This window comes from Nicotiana attenuata, unplaced genomic scaffold, assembly GCF_001879085.1.
Source record: "Nicotiana attenuata strain UT unplaced genomic scaffold, NIATTr2, whole genome shotgun sequence".
NCBI lineage: Eukaryota > Viridiplantae > Streptophyta > Magnoliopsida > Solanales > Solanaceae > Nicotiana > Nicotiana attenuata.
The window spans coordinates 189,952-206,901 of NW_017670814.1; the positions used below are offsets into that span (position 1 = coordinate 189,952).

Genomic DNA, 16,950 nt, shown 5'->3' on the forward strand with positions numbered 1-16,950 from the left:
GTGTTTGCACAGAGCCCTCGGGTTGGAATGCCCTCGAGCTAGTAGAGCAAGAACAGTTAAAACTTAAAAGCAACAAACTGATAAACAAGAGAATTAAAGAGAAAATATTTTATTGCTTTGATATGTATCAATGTCCGTCTACAAGATGATTAGGACCCCATTTATATAGTAAAGGAATCCTATTAAGGTACAATTCTAACTATGAAAGTAAATTCCATGATTAACTAGATAACCGCCCTTGATTTGAACTGTTCCGAGATTTACGCCATGATCTCCGGCTAGTCGCGGATATCTCGCCTTTCCGTTATTGCGCTTTGCTCGAAGTCTGTCATATTTGGTCTTGGTCGTTGCGGGCCTCGACCTCGACAGCCACCTCGATCCTTGGACTTGATGCCTCGTCTTCGTGCTCTGGTCTAATTCATTATGAGGCTACCCCTCGACGTAGTTCCCTTGTCTCGATCAAATAGCAAAATCGGGTAGACCCGGTTTTAACCGTATATAGTATCATAAATCTTTTTCAAAACAATTGTATACATCATTCACCTTGTTCATATGAAATAGTGAATAGATTACTCTTTATTTCTCCTTTAAATCCAATGTAGCACCCATTGTTATAAAAATTTAGGATTTTTTAATGGTAAAAATTGGGAAAAATGAATGGGAAAAAGCATGTTATGATCATTTTTTTTCAATTAAGACACACATGCTTTTTACGAACCAAATCCATCAAAGATAACTACCATTGTGTGCTATAAATATAAAGGAGACCAAAAGTGGTCAGTTCTGATAAATATAAATGAAAAAATTGCTGAGGTGCATAATTAAAGGACCATGTTAAATCAACCGAAAACATAAGGGACTAGTTTTGTCATTTGTTTTTCTGATTTTGAACATATCCAGGGTGGCCTTTTCTCGCGTCTGACAAACGCCGTGTTTTTATTTTCTTGCATTCCTTTTCCCTGAGATTCCCTGCTCAAATTCAGCATTGAAAGATGGTAAGTTTACTTTGTTACTCCACTCGCGTTGTGTATAGATTTTCTTTAATGATGTGTACACCTTTTAGGATAAAATTGATGTTAGGGTTGCTAACTTGTAAGATTACTTGTGCTTAGGTCTCTGTCAGTTCAAAAGATGGATGCATTGTTATTTCTCTTTAATGGGTTTATGTCCACTTTTGAAAACCCTTGTTGATTTCCTTTCTGCAAACCACTGAACTTCATTTAATATTTTTTTTTCTTGTTATTCCTATTATAACTTTGTTCCCTGTACGTTAGCTATCCATAGGAAGGACAGGAAACGGGAGCTTCTGTCAATTGTCAAATGTATTTTTGGTAGCCACTGTTACCAGTGGCGGAACCAGGAATTCAAACAAAGGTATTAAAAAAAAAAATACAAGAATGCTACACCTAAGATCTGAACATGTGATCTAAAGCAATTTTTGAACCTCCTTTGCCATTGCGCTGTAATTTAGGGGATTCAACTTTTTATATACAAGCAAAAAGGTAATTTTTTCCCTATATGTACAGTATAATTTGCTGATGAAGGGGATTCAATTGAACTACCTTGTGCCCCCTTAGCTCCACCCCTGGCTGTTACAATACATAAGAAGGGAGGAGTGCTTAATTGTAACTCTGAATATAGTATGATGGAATTTCTATTTGCTTAGAGTTTTATTTGGATGTTGACTGTAGTATTGGACCATGGTTTAGAATGGACACCTCAGCAGGAAAGTATAAACAGAATTAAGAACAAAAAGGAACTGGTAAATGGATTCTGTTTGCGCATAGTTGATGAAATCGTTTGTTGATAATATCATTAGTTGTGTTTCATATTAAAGGCAGAAAGGGGTGGCATGGTAAGTTGTTTCAAACTAGCTTTCTCTTATTGATTTGCTACCTCAATCCGTTGGGAGAAAAGAAAGGAAATAAGTAAAAGATGTTTGTGTTATCTACTTGCTCTGGCTTTGTTTCTTGTATGGTTCTCTGGTTTTCTTTTACCTATTTTGAAAAATAATCAATGAGGATAGAAGTGCATAATATTTTTGAGAAACCAAAAGCCAAAGTTTTCTAGCTTGCGTTGGATTACTGTTTGGATCAATGGTTTGTCTAGAAAATAGAATACTTGGAATGCAAGTTCAGTGATGGGGCACATGAGGCAGAAGTAGACGTGCTGCTTGATACACAAGTCATCCCCAAGAGAGATAGCTTCAAATATTTTGGTTTTGTAATTCAAGGCAACAAGGAGATTGACGAGGATGTTACACATCGTATTGGAGCGGGTGGATGAAATGGAGGCTCGCATATGGTGTTTTATGTGATAAGAATGTGCCACCAAGACTTAAGGGCAAGTTCTACATAGTGGTGGTTAGACCTGCTATGTTGTATGGGGCTGAGTGTTGGCCAGTCAAGAAATTCAATACCAGAAGATGAAAGTAGTAGAAATAAGTATGTTGAGATGGATATGTGGGCATACCAGGAAAGATAAGATTAGGAATGAAGTTATTAGGGATAAGGTGGAAGTGGCCCCTGTGAAGGACAAGTTGCGGGAATCGAGGCTGAGATGGTTTAGGCATGTGAAAAGGAGACATAGATGCCCCGGTTAGGAAGTGTGAGAGGTTGACCATGGCGGATCGTAGGAAGAGTATAGGTAGGCCAAAGAAGTACCGAGAAGAGTTGATTAGGCAGGAGATGACGTTGCTTCAACTAACCGAGATCATGACCCTCGATAGGAAGGTGTGGAGGTCGAAAATTAAGGTCGAAGGTCGATAGGTAGTCGAGAGTTTCTCATAGTCTTACTAGTAGTATTAGTACTGTTCTTGTATTTTCTTATTCTTAGCTAGCGTTTGGACATAGATTTGGTTGAAACTTGAAAAAATAATTTTTGAAGTAGTTTTGAAAAATAATTTTTGGAAGTTGAAATTATGTTTGGACATGCATTTTATTTGAAAAAAATTTGAAATTTTGTGAGTGGAAGAACAAGTTTCACCCAAAAACTACCCTAAACTAGATTTTGGGAACTTGAAAAATAATTTCAGAAATTTTTCAAAAATAGATCATTAATCTATGAACAAACAATGTTTGCAAAAAAGATTTGAAAAAAAGTTGCCAAAATCTATGGCCAAACGGGAGCTTAGATCTTTGTTATTACACGCGGTGTCGTTCACTTCTGTTGTCCTATTACCTTGTTGTAGCTATTGTTTGTTGCTTCCTTTTTACTGTTTCTTGAGCCAAAGGTCTATCAGAACAGCCTCTCTACCTTCACAAGGTAGGGTAAGGTCTGCGTACACATTACCCTTCTCAGTCGCCACTTGTGGGATAATACTGGATTTGTTGTTGTAATGGTTAGTCTAGAAGCTTGCAACAATGTGATCTAGCTTGCTAGGAGAGATTTGATTCCCTTTTTTGCTATTATTATTCCAGGCTGACCCAGAATTAGAGGCAATCAGGCAAAGGAGAATGCAGGAGCTCATGGCTCAACAGGGCATGGTAAAATGATGACCGCTTTGTATTTATGGTGCAACTTTTCAAGCTGTGTTTGCCTTTTTAAAGTTCTGAATCTGATGTATCTCCATTACTTATAAAACTTGAATCATAGGGAACTCCTCAAAGCTCAGACAAGCAAAGCGCCCAGGAGGAAGCCAAAAGGTTATTTTCTTACTAGCAGCTAAAATTGTTGCCCCTTTTTTTGGTTGGTAAAATTGTTGCCCTTTGTGGTCATACTCATATGTTAGCATTTACTTTTGAGATTTTAATATTGACAGAGGAAATGATTGATGTAGGGAAGCTGATGAACGAAGGCAAATGATGCTTACTCAGATTCTGACTTCTGAAGCAAGGGCAAGGCGTAAGTGCATTTGTCAATTCTCTTCAAGATATTCAGTGTTTTCAGTTCTGTAGATTGAGAAATCTATTTTTTTTGGTTGAAGTGTTTGCTTGTAAGTTTGAATCTATAGATGGTTGTTATTGGTCTGTTATGACTGTATATTTGACTATATCCAGAGCTAAGTAGTATGGACATGGATGGCATCATGGAGGACTGAAAATAAGGAATACGGTGAACATTCATGTGTAGATACATGTATTTTGTTCTATATATGTCTATTTTACGAGAAAAATTAACTTACAATAGTTATCAAACTAAAAAACATGAAGAACATGATCTATCAATTTCATGAATTTGCCACTGTATGTGGACAATATTTAAGGCATTTAGCTTCATTATCTGGACTAGCCCATGTTGTAAGGATTACTTAAGAGGACAACTGAAATTGTATGATTTTGTAGTTATTGAGGTAACATTTCAGGATATATGTTTATTTTTTGATCCTTGAAGAATTTCAGTAACAAACAAGTTGTATTGAGCAAAACTAGGTCCTGTGTTACTTCTTCTGATATGTCATATGTATTTATAAGGAAGAAGTTAATTTGGGCAGGCTCACAAAAGAGGGTGGATGTTAAATTTGGGATGGAGGAAATACTAAATATTTAATTCTAATTAGCACACTCTCCTAATTTCCATTCGACTTCAGTACTTTTTTTGATTATTAGTGTTGGATATTTAGCGACAAAAAACATTAGGTGTTATCTTTCTATTTGCCTAAATCTTGGTGGCCAGAGGTACGGGCTAACTGTGTTTGTGGGAGTTTGCAAATACCGTGAAATAATCAAGATGCGTGCAAGTTGGCCCCTACACCCAGTTATAAAAATAAAATAATAATAATAAGGAAAGGAACTCTAGGTGTTTTGAAAGGAACAACAATTCATTACAGAATATTAAGATGAATTGCCTTCTTTTGTTTCACTTTTGGTGCAAGGAATTTGTTTTATTTGAACAAGATAACATTTAGTGCAAGGAAGATTTTGTACATGATGTTAATTCATTGTTAGATATCATAGAATCCCTGTAGTAGGAGCTAGAAGAAGTTATTGGCTTTAGCACAACCTTTGTGCTACAGATATATAATATTGTTACCGTTCTAAAAAAAAATAATAATAAAAGAACCAAGTATACCATGATGTTTGGAACCTCAAAGAGAGCAGTTTTTAGAGAAAGCAAAGAAATTGGGGGTGCTGTTGCATTACGTTCTTGTGGCCGACATGAGTGTTGGTATTTGTAGTGGACCATTTGGAAGGAAACAAGCAGTAGGTGTTTTGAAGGGAACAACAATTCCGTACAGAAAATTAAGATGAACTGTCTTTTTTTGTTTCACTTTTCGAGTAAGGAAGATTTTGTACAGAATATTGATTCATGGTTAGAGATCAAGACTCCTTGTTGTAGGAGCTAAAAGAAGCTATGTTTTTGGTTATGTCAAATTGTAATGTTGGCTTTAGCACAGCCTTTGTGCTATAGATATATAATATTGTTACCGTTCTCAAAATTAAAAAAAAAAGAACCAAGTACACCATGATATTTGGTACCTCAAAGATAACAATTTTTAGAAAAAGCAAAGAAATTGGGTGACTAGTTTCCAAATGATTATGATCATGTGAACTGGGTTTGTCTTCTCAAAATGTTGATGGATATGGGTTTTGGTAGAAAGTGGATCAAGTGGATTCTATTTTGCAATAAGCTTAGTCTGATTTTCTGTTTTGATTAATGGCTCTCCTGAAGGTTTTTCCCTTCACAGAGGACTGAGGCAGAGAGGCCCTTTTTCCCCTTTTCTGTTCTTAATTGCAATGTAAGGCTTAAATAGCATGATTAAGTTAGCCAATAACAATGGATGGATGTCTGGGTTTAAGATAGCAAGTAGGGGAGGAGGACTGAAATAACTGATCTGCTATATGTAGATGACACTTTGGTGTTTTGTGAGTTAAAAGAGAAGCAGTTAACCTCAGAACAATCCTAACTCTCTTTGATGTAGCTTTTGGTAATTTGGTCTTCAGGTGAATTGGAGGAAGAGTTTTCTTTTCCGAGTTAATGAGGTATTTGATATACAAAGGTTGGCAGGTATTCTTGGGTGTACAGTGGGAGCTCTATCAACAACATACTTAGGGGTCGTAACAACGCCGAGTTCAGGAGGCACTGCATGGATATGGTCAAGCTCCACAAGCCTGCTATGCTGGTACTGCTAGAGACCAAGATGGTTGACTACAAAAAACTGGCAGAGGAAATGGGTTCTAAAAATAAAGTCTTAGAAATTTGGAGTGGGGTACTAAAAAGATGTGAGAAAAGACTAGCCAGGTGGAAAAGTTAGTACTTATCTTTGGGGGCCAAACAATAGTGTCATGGATGCACTCTCGACCTAAGTTGCTCGGACACGGGTGTGGATCTAGAGGTTGGATCCTTTTTTTTTTGATGAAGTAAGAGAATTGCATTAAAGGCATCAAGAAGATGCAAGAAGTACAAAAGAGAGATACATAAAGACATAGTCAGCTCTACAGACAAAAACTAGGCTAAAGCTAAGGAGCTGACGAAGTCCAAAAGATTAATAGGACAATTTACAGGAGCTAAGTTCTGCCAACTATATAACCATAAAAGACATCTAGCCTTAAGTGCGTATGTTGGAATTGATATCCCATCGAAACATCTGCAATTCCTTTCTGTCCAAACACACCACAAAATACAAGAAAGGATTATCTGCCAGACTTTACTGATGGAGTTATCAACTTTCCATGAAGACCAGCTTTCATACGCATCCTTAATGTTCTGAGGCATGACCCAGCTTAAACCAAAGATGGCAAAGAACATGCACCAGATATCTGTTGCAACTGGGCAGTGAAGAAAGAGATGCCTGTTGGATTCTGGCTGCTGCAAACACATATAACATCTGTTGGCCAATTGAAAACTTCTTCTACTGAGATTGTCCTGGGTTAGGCATGCTTCATTTAGGGCTATCCAACTGAAACATGAGATTTTTGTTGGTAGCTTGGTCTTCCAGATGTATTTCCAAGGCCATCTATCAATTATGTCGTTGGTGGAGCAAAAGTGAGTGTAGCCTACTTTCACAGTGTAAAGACCATCCTTGGAACTTCCCCACCTTATGCCGACTCCCCTCCCTCAAAAGATTGTCGAACTTCACGGAAAGCCTCGCTTATTCAAAGGGCTTCTTATTTAGAACTCGGGTCGGTAGCTGGGCTCCGGGGCATTACTACCACGGCTACTATCGACCCGAGCCCAAAGAAGGAAAAGAACGGACTAAAGTATTTTCCTTGACTGAGAGGCCTTCCAATTTTGCCAGCAGACTTAGAAGTTGTGGAAGCTCCTAGTCCTGCATATCCCTCCTGAAAAGAATGTGCCAACAATTGTCTTGCCAATTTTGAGAAATCGTGGAATCTTGGTTCTGAGCTATCCGATAGAGGCTAGGAAACTCAAACATCAGGATGGATCCTTCAAACCATTTATCCTTCCAGAACTTTATGTGATTGCCATTGCCCAATTTAAAATAGGAGTTCAGGGAAAATTCACTCCAGAGCTTCCTAGTGTTCTTCCATGGACCGACCCCATATGGACTTCTGGACAGCTTAGTACACCAATAATTCTCGGACCCATGCTTGGCCCTGACCACCTCTTTCCATAGTGAATTCTCCTCTTGATTGTATCTCCATAGCCATTTCATCAGCATGCATTTGTTTTGGATGGAAAGATCTCTGATGCCTAGGCCACCCAAATACTTTGGCATGGTGACCTTTGACCACTTGGCTAGATGAAATTTATGAGCTTTGCTACCTCCTTCCCATAGAAATGTTCTCCTGATCTTGTCAAGCCGCTTTACAATTTTGTTGGGGATTGGTATGAGGGACATCAGGTATGTTGGGATGCTATCTAGCACACTGTTGATAAGTGTCTGCCTTCCCCCCATTGAAAGATACTGTCTTTGCCAAGAAGCTAGTTTCTTTTCAAATTTCTACTACTCCATTCCACACCTCAGTTGAGTTATGTTTTGCTCCAAGAGGTAGACCAAGGTATGTAGTAGGTAGTGTAGCATTACCACAACATAGAATTCCAGCTAGTTCCTCCAAATTGTTGACTTCATTTACAGGGTAGATAGTGCTTTTTGCCATGTTAATGTGCAAACCTGAAATAGCTTCAAATAGATTCAAAGTTAGGTTAAGGTATAGAACTTGGGATCTTTCAGCCCCACAGAAGATCAGAGTATCATCTGCATAAAGCAAATGAGATACTGAGAGAGATGATCCAGAGTTAAGCCCAACTTGAAAGCCACTAATCCATTGGAGCTGCTTTGCTTTGTCCAACATCTTGCTAAGGCCCTCCATGGCCAGAATAAAAAGAAAGGAGAGAGAGGGTCCCCCTGTCTAAGTCCCTTCTGAGGTGAAAAGAATCCCACTGGCCCTCTATTGACAAGTATTGAGAATTTTACCGTGGTAATGCAAAACTTCATCCATTTAATCCACCTGTCACCAAAACCCATCTAGAGGTTGGATCCTTCAAGATGTAAGTTCTAAGATAGCACCTATTCAGGAGCTGGGGAATCGGCTTGCAAGGAAAATCTTGATTGAAAGTCCATATCTTTCTATATACGGATCCTAGTACGGATACGGGTGTGGGGATCCGGGTAAAAATAATTCTAAAAAATAAAAAAATAAAAAATTCTCTAAATTATGAGAAATTTTTTGGAATACTTACGCATACCTTGTAAAGTGTGAATTTCTTTTTTATTCTCAAGTTTTAGACTAAGTTGCTCCGACACGACAGTTTAAGTGGCGCACCTATGTCGACATGACACTAGTATGGGTGTGGGTATGTGATCTGTACCGGATCTGGTCAAACAATTTTGGGTACTTAGACCACGATAGACGGAAAAATTCGAGACGAGATACAATTTGATTCCAACCCTCAGGGGTTGGCCTGGTGGCAACAGACTTGAGCCTTGGGGTTTGCTCCCTTTCAAGGTCTCAAGTTCGAAACCCATAGGGTGCAAACAATTTCTGAGGGCCATCAGACTGGGTAAAACCTAAATTAACCGTGGTGCACTTGCGGGAAACTCCTTGCCGAGGGCCTGTGCACCCCCGGGATTAGTCGGGCTCTTAGAGACTCGGACACCCGGTGCAAATCCAAAAAAAATAAAAATTTGATTCCCGAAATCAAACCAAAAATGGGGAAGAAAATAGCTTACCATATCTAGGAAATCAATCATTCACTTATCTACAACTTGAGAATAAAAAAAAAATGCACACTTTACAAATACATAAGAATTCCTCAAAAATTTCTCATAATTTAGAGATATTTTTATTTTTTTGAATTATTTTTAGCTGGATGCCCGCACCCGTATCCGTACTAGGATCCGTATCCCCGAATCTTAGAATTTACATCTTGAAGGATCCGACCTCTAGATCCGCACCAGTGTCCGAGCAACTTAGGTTGTAGATAAGTAAATGATTGATTTCCTAGTAATGTCATGCTATTTTCTTCAAATTTACCCTAGTTTTGATTCTGATTTCGTGAATCAAATTGTATCTCGTCCCAAATTTTTTCGTTTGTTGTGGTCAAAGTACCCAAAATTGTTTGACCGATCCGGTACGGATCCCATACCCACACCCATACTAGTGTCGTGTCGACACGGGTGCAGCACCTAAATTGCCGTGTCGGAGCAACTTAGCTCCCGACATACAAAAATCTCTTTTCCCTATTCCTGCAAAAATAGAGAAAGGGATTGATGCCATTTGAAGGAAGTTCATTTGGCAAGGCAACAAAGAGAATTAAAGTTTTTCATTTATTGAAGTGGAAGATCCTTACACTCAGCAAAAAAGATGGGGACCTAGGCATAAGGAACCTCAAACTACACTACAAAAGTCTACTTATGAAATGACTTTGGAGATTTAGTATGGAGGAAAACCTTATGGAAAGAAGTAATCACTGTATGGTCTTGAGGGACAATGGGTTTCGAGGGCTGTGATTACACCTTATGGGGTCAGTATATGGAGGTCTATTAGGGATTATTGGCCTCTTTTGGTCCCAAATATTGACATCTTAGTAGGAAATGGAAGGAAGACTTGGAATGACAATTGGTTAGGACATGGACCTTTGAAAGACTTGTTCAGTGATATGAAGGTCTTGAGTCTAAATCCAAAAGCCATAGTGGGAGATAGTTGGGACCAACAAGGGTGGAACTTCAACTTTAGGAGACAACTTAATGGCTGGGAATGTCTCAGATTCATTGAATTGTTGAGAGCACTTGGTCATTTCAAGGGGATAATAGAAGAGGAGGATAGACTTAATTCTCTCACTAGCTTCCCTGTCGCTTGACTCACTCTGATTCTGCACTTGCCGAGTGAGCATAGCTTGCAAGCACTCCGAGTCTCGCTAATTGCTCTGATCTATTTGCTTATTCTTCACTCCTTTTGCGCTAGACCGAGTTCGTTCATTCTCATTCGTAGTAGGGGGCTTCGTTGACAGAGTGCTATACATTGTCTAGCCTTCGTCAACTTTCAACAGTCTTCTGCTTATGCCGCTAAAGAAGCCTTCAAACCAATCAAGAGTAAGGCGGACTAGCGACCGACTGGCAACCAATAAAGAATCAGAGTGATCGGCAAGCGACATGACTGAAGGAAAAGCCTCGTCTAGCAACAAAGAGACGAGTGAGCGCAAGCTAGCAACAACGGAAACGACACAATAAGGGCCAATTTACAGTGAATTCAGCATATACCTTGCTTAATCACCCTGGTCAGCAAGCTCAATTGTGGAGTTGGAAAGCAGTATGGAAAGTGAGCATACCACCTAAAATAGCTTGTTTGTGTGGCTAGTTGTAGAGATGCTTGCCTAGCACAAGACAATTTAAAGAGAAGGGGAAGGCCATTGTGCTCAAAGTGTTATCTATGTTCGAACGAGGCTGAAAATAGTAGTCATCTATTTATACATTGTGTATGGCAACTATTTTTGAGTATGAGAAGGATTGTCATGGACCATGGAGGATGCATATGGTGGACGATTTGGAAGGAAAGAAGTAGTAGGTGTTTTGAAGGGAACAACAATTCCTTACAGAAAATTAAGATGAACGGCCTTTTTTTGTTTCACTTTTGGTGCAAGGAAGATTTTGTACAGGATGTTGATTCACCGTTAGATATTATTGAATCCTTCTAGTAAGAGCTAGAAGAAGCTATGTTTTTGGTTATGTCAAATTGTAATGTTGTCTTTAGCACAACCTTTGTGCTACAAATATATAATCTTCTTAGGCCTCGAAAGAGAGAGGCTAGGGTAAAATTTGAGAGATATGGGTTCAACTTCATCAACAACCTCTAAAGAACTGTAGCACTTTTCTTGCATGGAAGAGAAAGGAACGAGACTAGCTTCTTCCTTTGCCTCTGGAGAACAGTGAACTTTTCGTTTCATAGAAGATGAAGAATCGAGAGTAGTCACTATTTTGTCTGGAACTGGTTGCTCGTTGATATAATCAAAATTGGGCTCTAAACTAAAGACTCCAAATTTGTTGTGGCAAGGGACTATGATTGTCCCAACTGCTTTTCGAATCTTCTTTTCCTTATTTCTCCTGTTGTAGGCTTTACGTTTTGGGCCTTTAGAGTAGTAACTAAAATGTTGGATCAATACTACTTTAGTATTAATTGAAGGGGCCTTTGGCCGAGTCAAAGTGGGGACACGTGGGTCTAAAATTGAATTTGAAATCACTTTAGGCTGCACGTAACTGGTAGGTGGGCTCGGTAATTGAGAAACGCTAGCATTATCTGCAATAATTCCGGTGGCTTTCCAATTATCCTGGCTTTACTGGAAACCTGCTATCATTGAAATTTCGAAGCACCCCCAATTTCAAGATCGTTTTTTGCCGGAACTTTGGTCGCATCTCCTACGATACAAATTCTGGCCCACTGAAGCTGAACTTTTTTCTTTGTGTCTTCATAAATTCCCACAAATCCATCACATTTGTCTCTGATGTACTATCTCACCCACACGTTCGTCAATTCCATAATATTGCAAGAAGCGTTGAATAAGTGAAGAAGAGGAAACAAAAGAGTCAATCACGATTTTGAAGCTAATGCTCAAACAACTAATCACCAATATTTATTTTCAGCATATTGAGCCCTTTAAATAGGCTTATAATGAGTAAAATTGATAAGACTAAGGAAACTAATCCTAATTAGACTAGAATAAGAATAAGGCTAAAAAAACCTATCCTAACTAAACTAAGAAAAAGAATTCTAGTAGGAATGGACTACCAACTAACAATCTTGGTTTGACTAGAATTATAAATATAATCCTACTAAAACAAGAATTAAGAAATCCTAATCTTTAAGGAAAAGAAATCCTAATCTTGAAGGAAAAGAAATCCTAATCTTGAATGGATTCTTGGACTTCTTCAATTTCTTGAGATTCTTGGGCCTCAATTGGACTAAGGCTAATTAGTGTAAGCATTTTAAATTCGTGGCCAAATTCTCCAAATCCATTGACACCTTCATGAGCCCAATAACCCTCCGTTATTGTAAGTCTTATGATAGATTTTTTGTTGCTCTCTTCTTAGGGGCTGATATCTTCTTTTATTTTGTAATACGTGCATCCACTGGATACTTTTGTCAATAATACACTACTTCATCCAAAAAAAAAAAAAAAACAACCCTCTGTTATTGTAGAAAACATGGATTTCATTTGTGCTTCTCTAGCATCAAGATTTAAGCTTGTATGTTCACAAGTCTCCTATGTAGCGAAATGTGTTATGGTTCTAAGCATGCAGAGGGATACTAAACACCTTAACCCAAGATTGATTGACTATGTTTTGCATCTTTGCACCAGCTGTTAGCGACCACCACTCAAGTGTCACACGCCTCTCATACCAGAACCACTCTCCTGTCATAATTCTAGCAGCTTCTTGTCTTGAGGGGGAATAAGAAAGGAATAGATTGTGCGTGAGAGGAGTGACTTTCAACCCAAACACTGATTTTCCATCTGTTGACAAACCATTTTTCAATCACATCTGCACTTCGACTAAGGCTGAAGGAGTCATTGAAGCAGCCCACTAAACACTTAGATACTAACTGGTCTATACCAGCATAGTGCTTAACATTGTCTGGATCCAACTTTGGGGTATTTGAATCTTGTCTTGCCACTGTGAGATTATAGCTGTATCGATGAAAGACTTGGTATCCCGTACCAAACGATTAAATCGTTGGTCAGTAGGTTCGCCTAAGAAGTGTAGGATCTTCTTTGTTATGTCACCCCAACCCCAATTGTAGTGTTCCTCTGGAATAATGATGGATGTTTTCCTATCTCCAGTCCATCTTCGATTCGTAAATAACGACCATATATGTTGAAGTTTTGGAAGACTCTGTAGGTGTATGTCTGGCTCTTTCTTCCCCACCTTCTACACAAATTCCCCGACCTCCGAGATGCTTGTTGAATAATTTCGCATGCCCATCACATGTTTTCTTCATCAATGTTTAATCTGGTGGTGAATCCCCTTCTTCACTCAATAAATGTGAACTATCTAAAATTATCATCACTAATATCATAAGTTGGTAAGTGTTATCTCCAGATGTAAAAAGGTTTTCTTTTTCATAACTAAAAAGGTTACCTTAAAAGTATGTCAGAGCTAGCGACTGGTAAGAGAAAAGAGAAAAGGGGCCTGGCACATTTTTCAAGAGAGAGCACTATACTTACATTGTTTTTACTTCAAATATTTAACCTTGTGCTATGTTTTGCGGACACTTCAAAATCCCTGCCGCACTCATGTTGGGTGTGGGTGTGGGATTCACACCGGATTTGGTTAACTTACTTTGGGTGCTTTGCTACATCTATGACCAAAAAGTATAAATTGATTGGGTATTCATTTTGATTTTTGATTTTATGAGAATGCTTTGTATTACACGAGACATCGTGTGAATAAAATATTTAGTTCAACAAATTTAATTAATCGAAACATATACTAACAAATGTCGTAATATGCTTTTCTTGGCCGTATCCCAGCACCCGTATCCCCACTTGGATCCATATCCTTGAATCCTATAAGTCATGTGATGAAGAAACCAACCTTTAGATCTGCATTTGTATCGGGTATCCGCAACCAAGTCCGAGGAACATAGACCTAGTGTAGTTTTTTTCAAATCTGGTGGCTATACAACTCTTGTTTGTGTTTGTTTTTAAATTTTTCTTGCATTGCATGTACATGTTTATTTATGTTTTTCTTTGCTAAAGCGTGCACTTTGATCGGTAAGTTCCAATTGACCTTGGCACTTCCTTATGCTTTTTGCCTTTTCCAGCACTGCTACTTTGTTTTTACAAAGATTCTTCTCAGAACCCATTTGATGATGAGTTCCTCAACCCACTGGTTTCTTGATAGTTCAACAGAATCTACAGAAATGAAAGCCAACCACTACTACATATGTCTAATCTAAGGTTTGGGTTGGAGTTGCTTTTGGTTAGCTACCGAGCTTCTCAGCTCTCATAGGTTGTATCTCTGGTGGTATAAATGTAAATTTCATTCATTGGCATGTGTAAATGAGTGATTGTTTGTTTGATGTTTTGGAGATATATGCTGAAAGTATAACATCTCCATTCCCCATGGGAGACTGTTGTAAAAGAGAGCTTTCGTGTTTTCAGATGATGTATATTTGGTCCCACTGTCTCACATGCTGAAGCTGTCCTATTAAGCTTTGTTTCCATCAGCTTGCATTTTTTCCTTCTGGCAAGTGTTGCTTAATGGTAATTCTTTGCTCATCTTTGACATTTTAATCTAAGCTGGTGGAATTCTGCAAATTAATAGAGCACCGCTGTGTGCTACCTTGGAGCTGAACATAGTGATAAGAATTGTGTTGCATGCTGATGTTTTCAAACATATATTAGAGCTTTTTGCTTTTGTGGTCTGTGATGCTCATCCCTTAAAATGTTTGGTTAGAGGGAAACCTAACGAAGTCGTGAAAATTCAGAAATTGTCGGATATGGATATATTCTAAAATTTGGGTATGATATATTGAGTGCATACCTAGTATTGTATGTTGATGACTTCTTATGTTGTATTCCTTAAATTTTGGCCATGTGTCTTGTTTTCAATTATCTAGTGTCCTTAATTTTCAAGTCTGTTGTATGACCACAACATGTCTTTTGTGTTGGACGGTGTTTAGGATCTATTTTTTCTATGTAAAAGTTTAACAGAACAACCTGTAGAAAAATATCTGTTTCCCCTCTTAACTGGCTAAACATCTGGTTTAATAGCTTTTGGCCAGAAATTGGCTTATGGCCTTTAGACTGTTTATCATGGCGCTAGACCTGGAAAGGTTGGCGTCTGCTCATTTCTCTTTTAGTTTATTCAGTTTTGCCCAACTATAATAAACAGTGAAACTTGCGCGCTTTTCCTGATTCTCGAAAATTACTGAAGTCATTTCTGTTATGTGCTTATCCATTGCGTGAGTATGAAAAGGGGTTCGGGGGCTAGGGACTTGGGAGTATTTGCTTGAAGTTGCTTGGCCCTTTATTGTTATAGGCTGTATCTAGTATTGTTCTTCTTTTCCCTGATTTCATTGATTTTGTTATTATTTCATCAGTTCTCTTAACTTTCTCGGACCAAGTATCTCATGAGATGACCAGTGGCCTTAATTTCGTTTGCTATATGCAGTTGCTCGAATTGCTCTTGTTAAGCCTGAAAAGGCCAGAGGAGTTGAAGATGTTGTACTCAGAGCTGCCCAAATGGGGCAGATCACGGAAAAGGTGCTCTCTTTTTCTCTATATATTTGTACTTCCGGATTAATAGATTATCCTTTCAGTTGCTTTGAATAATGTAATCTGTGCAGGTTTCGGAGGAGAAACTGATACAATTACTTGAACAAATTAACACCCAAACTACTAAGCAGACAAAAGTAACTGTAAGTCATTGACTCTCTGCTTATCTTTTTCTTTCCTTTTTGTTTAGTCTATCATGTTGAACCCTTGTTCTGAAATTTGATCACTTCTTAGATCCAGAGGCGTCGGAGTGTTCTTGAGGATGATGATTAGAATGCTTCAGCATATTTTAGTCCCTGACTATATGGTGTTTTCAAATTTTTGTAAGACACTTGACTGTGGTTTCAGTGTCTCATCAACTTTGTCAAAATATGCCTGAGGTTTTCCAGTCACATTGAAATTGCTCAGCTTGTAATAGTTTAATTTACACGACTATAATGATGTAAATTAATGAGTGCTTCTGGTTCTTACTCCTTCCTTCAGAAACAGATCAAATATCATACTCTCACCAGATCATTATTGTGTGAAAGGGAAGAAATATGAAATTAATGGAAGCTTAAGAGTATATAAGCTCTGGCGGCCTTTACTTGGTTGAGAGTAAGAGAACCCTTCTGTCAATTATCTGGGAGAAGCTTCCTTCATTACTGGCCATTTAATTATCCGAAAAGGTCCAAATATGCCCTTGTTGAACACATTTGCCCTTCGTTAATACTTTAGCCCCCATATATGCCCTTACCGTCACATAATTGGTCCATATATGCCGTTTCTGAAACGGAATCCACCTAAACTAATTAGCTCTTTCGTTAATTGTACTAAAATGTATTACAAACGCTCTATTTCCTTTTCATTAGTACTTTTTTTTTCTTTACCTTTCTCTTTTCTTTATTCTTTTTTCTTGTCTTCTATTTTTTTTCCTTTTTTCTTTCTCCCATATCCGAGTTCCTTCATTGCTGATGCCTTCTCCATTTTCATCACCAATTTAACTTGATAAAACTCCTGAATTCTTGCTAATTTTACTATCACAAACCCTGTATATTATTCTGATATGAAGGAGATGAAAATTATCGGAGAAATTTTTTGGTGGTGTTAATTGGGTGAAGGTAGGATATGGTTATTCAGATTTTGAAGGTCTTGTTCGATTCAGATTTGAAGCTCCACGGTGAACAACACCTTCAAAATTTGAATAACCATATCCTACCTTCACCAAATTAACTCCACCGAAAAAATTTCTCCGACAATTTTCATCTCCTTCTTTTCAGAATAACCAGAGCCTTCTCGCTTGGAAGGTGTAGGTGGTGTATGTTTGATATTTAGGAATAAAATCACGTGAAATTG

General features: G+C 38.2%; 1 protein-coding gene across 2 annotated transcripts; it reads left to right on the forward strand.

Moving 5' to 3' along the window:
- The first annotated feature begins 888 nt into the window (after nucleotides 1-888).
- LOC109243587 (DNA-binding protein DDB_G0278111-like) lies at nucleotides 889-16,128 on the forward strand. 2 transcript variants are annotated; one of them, XM_019410535.1, is made up of 7 exons: nucleotides 889-995; nucleotides 3,420-3,485; nucleotides 3,595-3,644; nucleotides 3,779-3,843; nucleotides 15,512-15,603; nucleotides 15,687-15,758; nucleotides 15,850-16,128. In XM_019410535.1, the coding sequence occupies exons 1-7, from the start codon at nucleotides 993-995 to the stop codon at nucleotides 15,886-15,888; spliced, it is 387 nt and encodes a 128-aa protein (XP_019266080.1). In that variant the 5' UTR covers nucleotides 889-992; the 3' UTR covers nucleotides 15,889-16,128. The 2 variants fall into 2 exon arrangements, with proteins under 2 accessions (XP_019266080.1, XP_019266082.1); XM_019410537.1 differs by lacking the exon at nucleotides 889-995 and adding an exon at nucleotides 1,352-1,374.
- Nucleotides 16,129-16,950: the final 822 nt, after the last annotated feature.

What these genes read in the sequence shown, in the direction of transcription:
- LOC109243587 (XM_019410535.1), top strand. An exon ending in GCCCAGGAGGAAGCCAAAAG is followed by an intron (nt 3,645 to 3,778) that starts GTTATTTTCTTA and finishes TGATTGATGTAG; the next exon opens with GGAAGCTGATGAACGAAGGC. An exon ending in TTCTGAAGCAAGGGCAAGGC is followed by an intron (nt 3,844 to 15,511) that starts GTAAGTGCATTT and finishes TGCTATATGCAG; the next exon opens with TTGCTCGAATTGCTCTTGTT.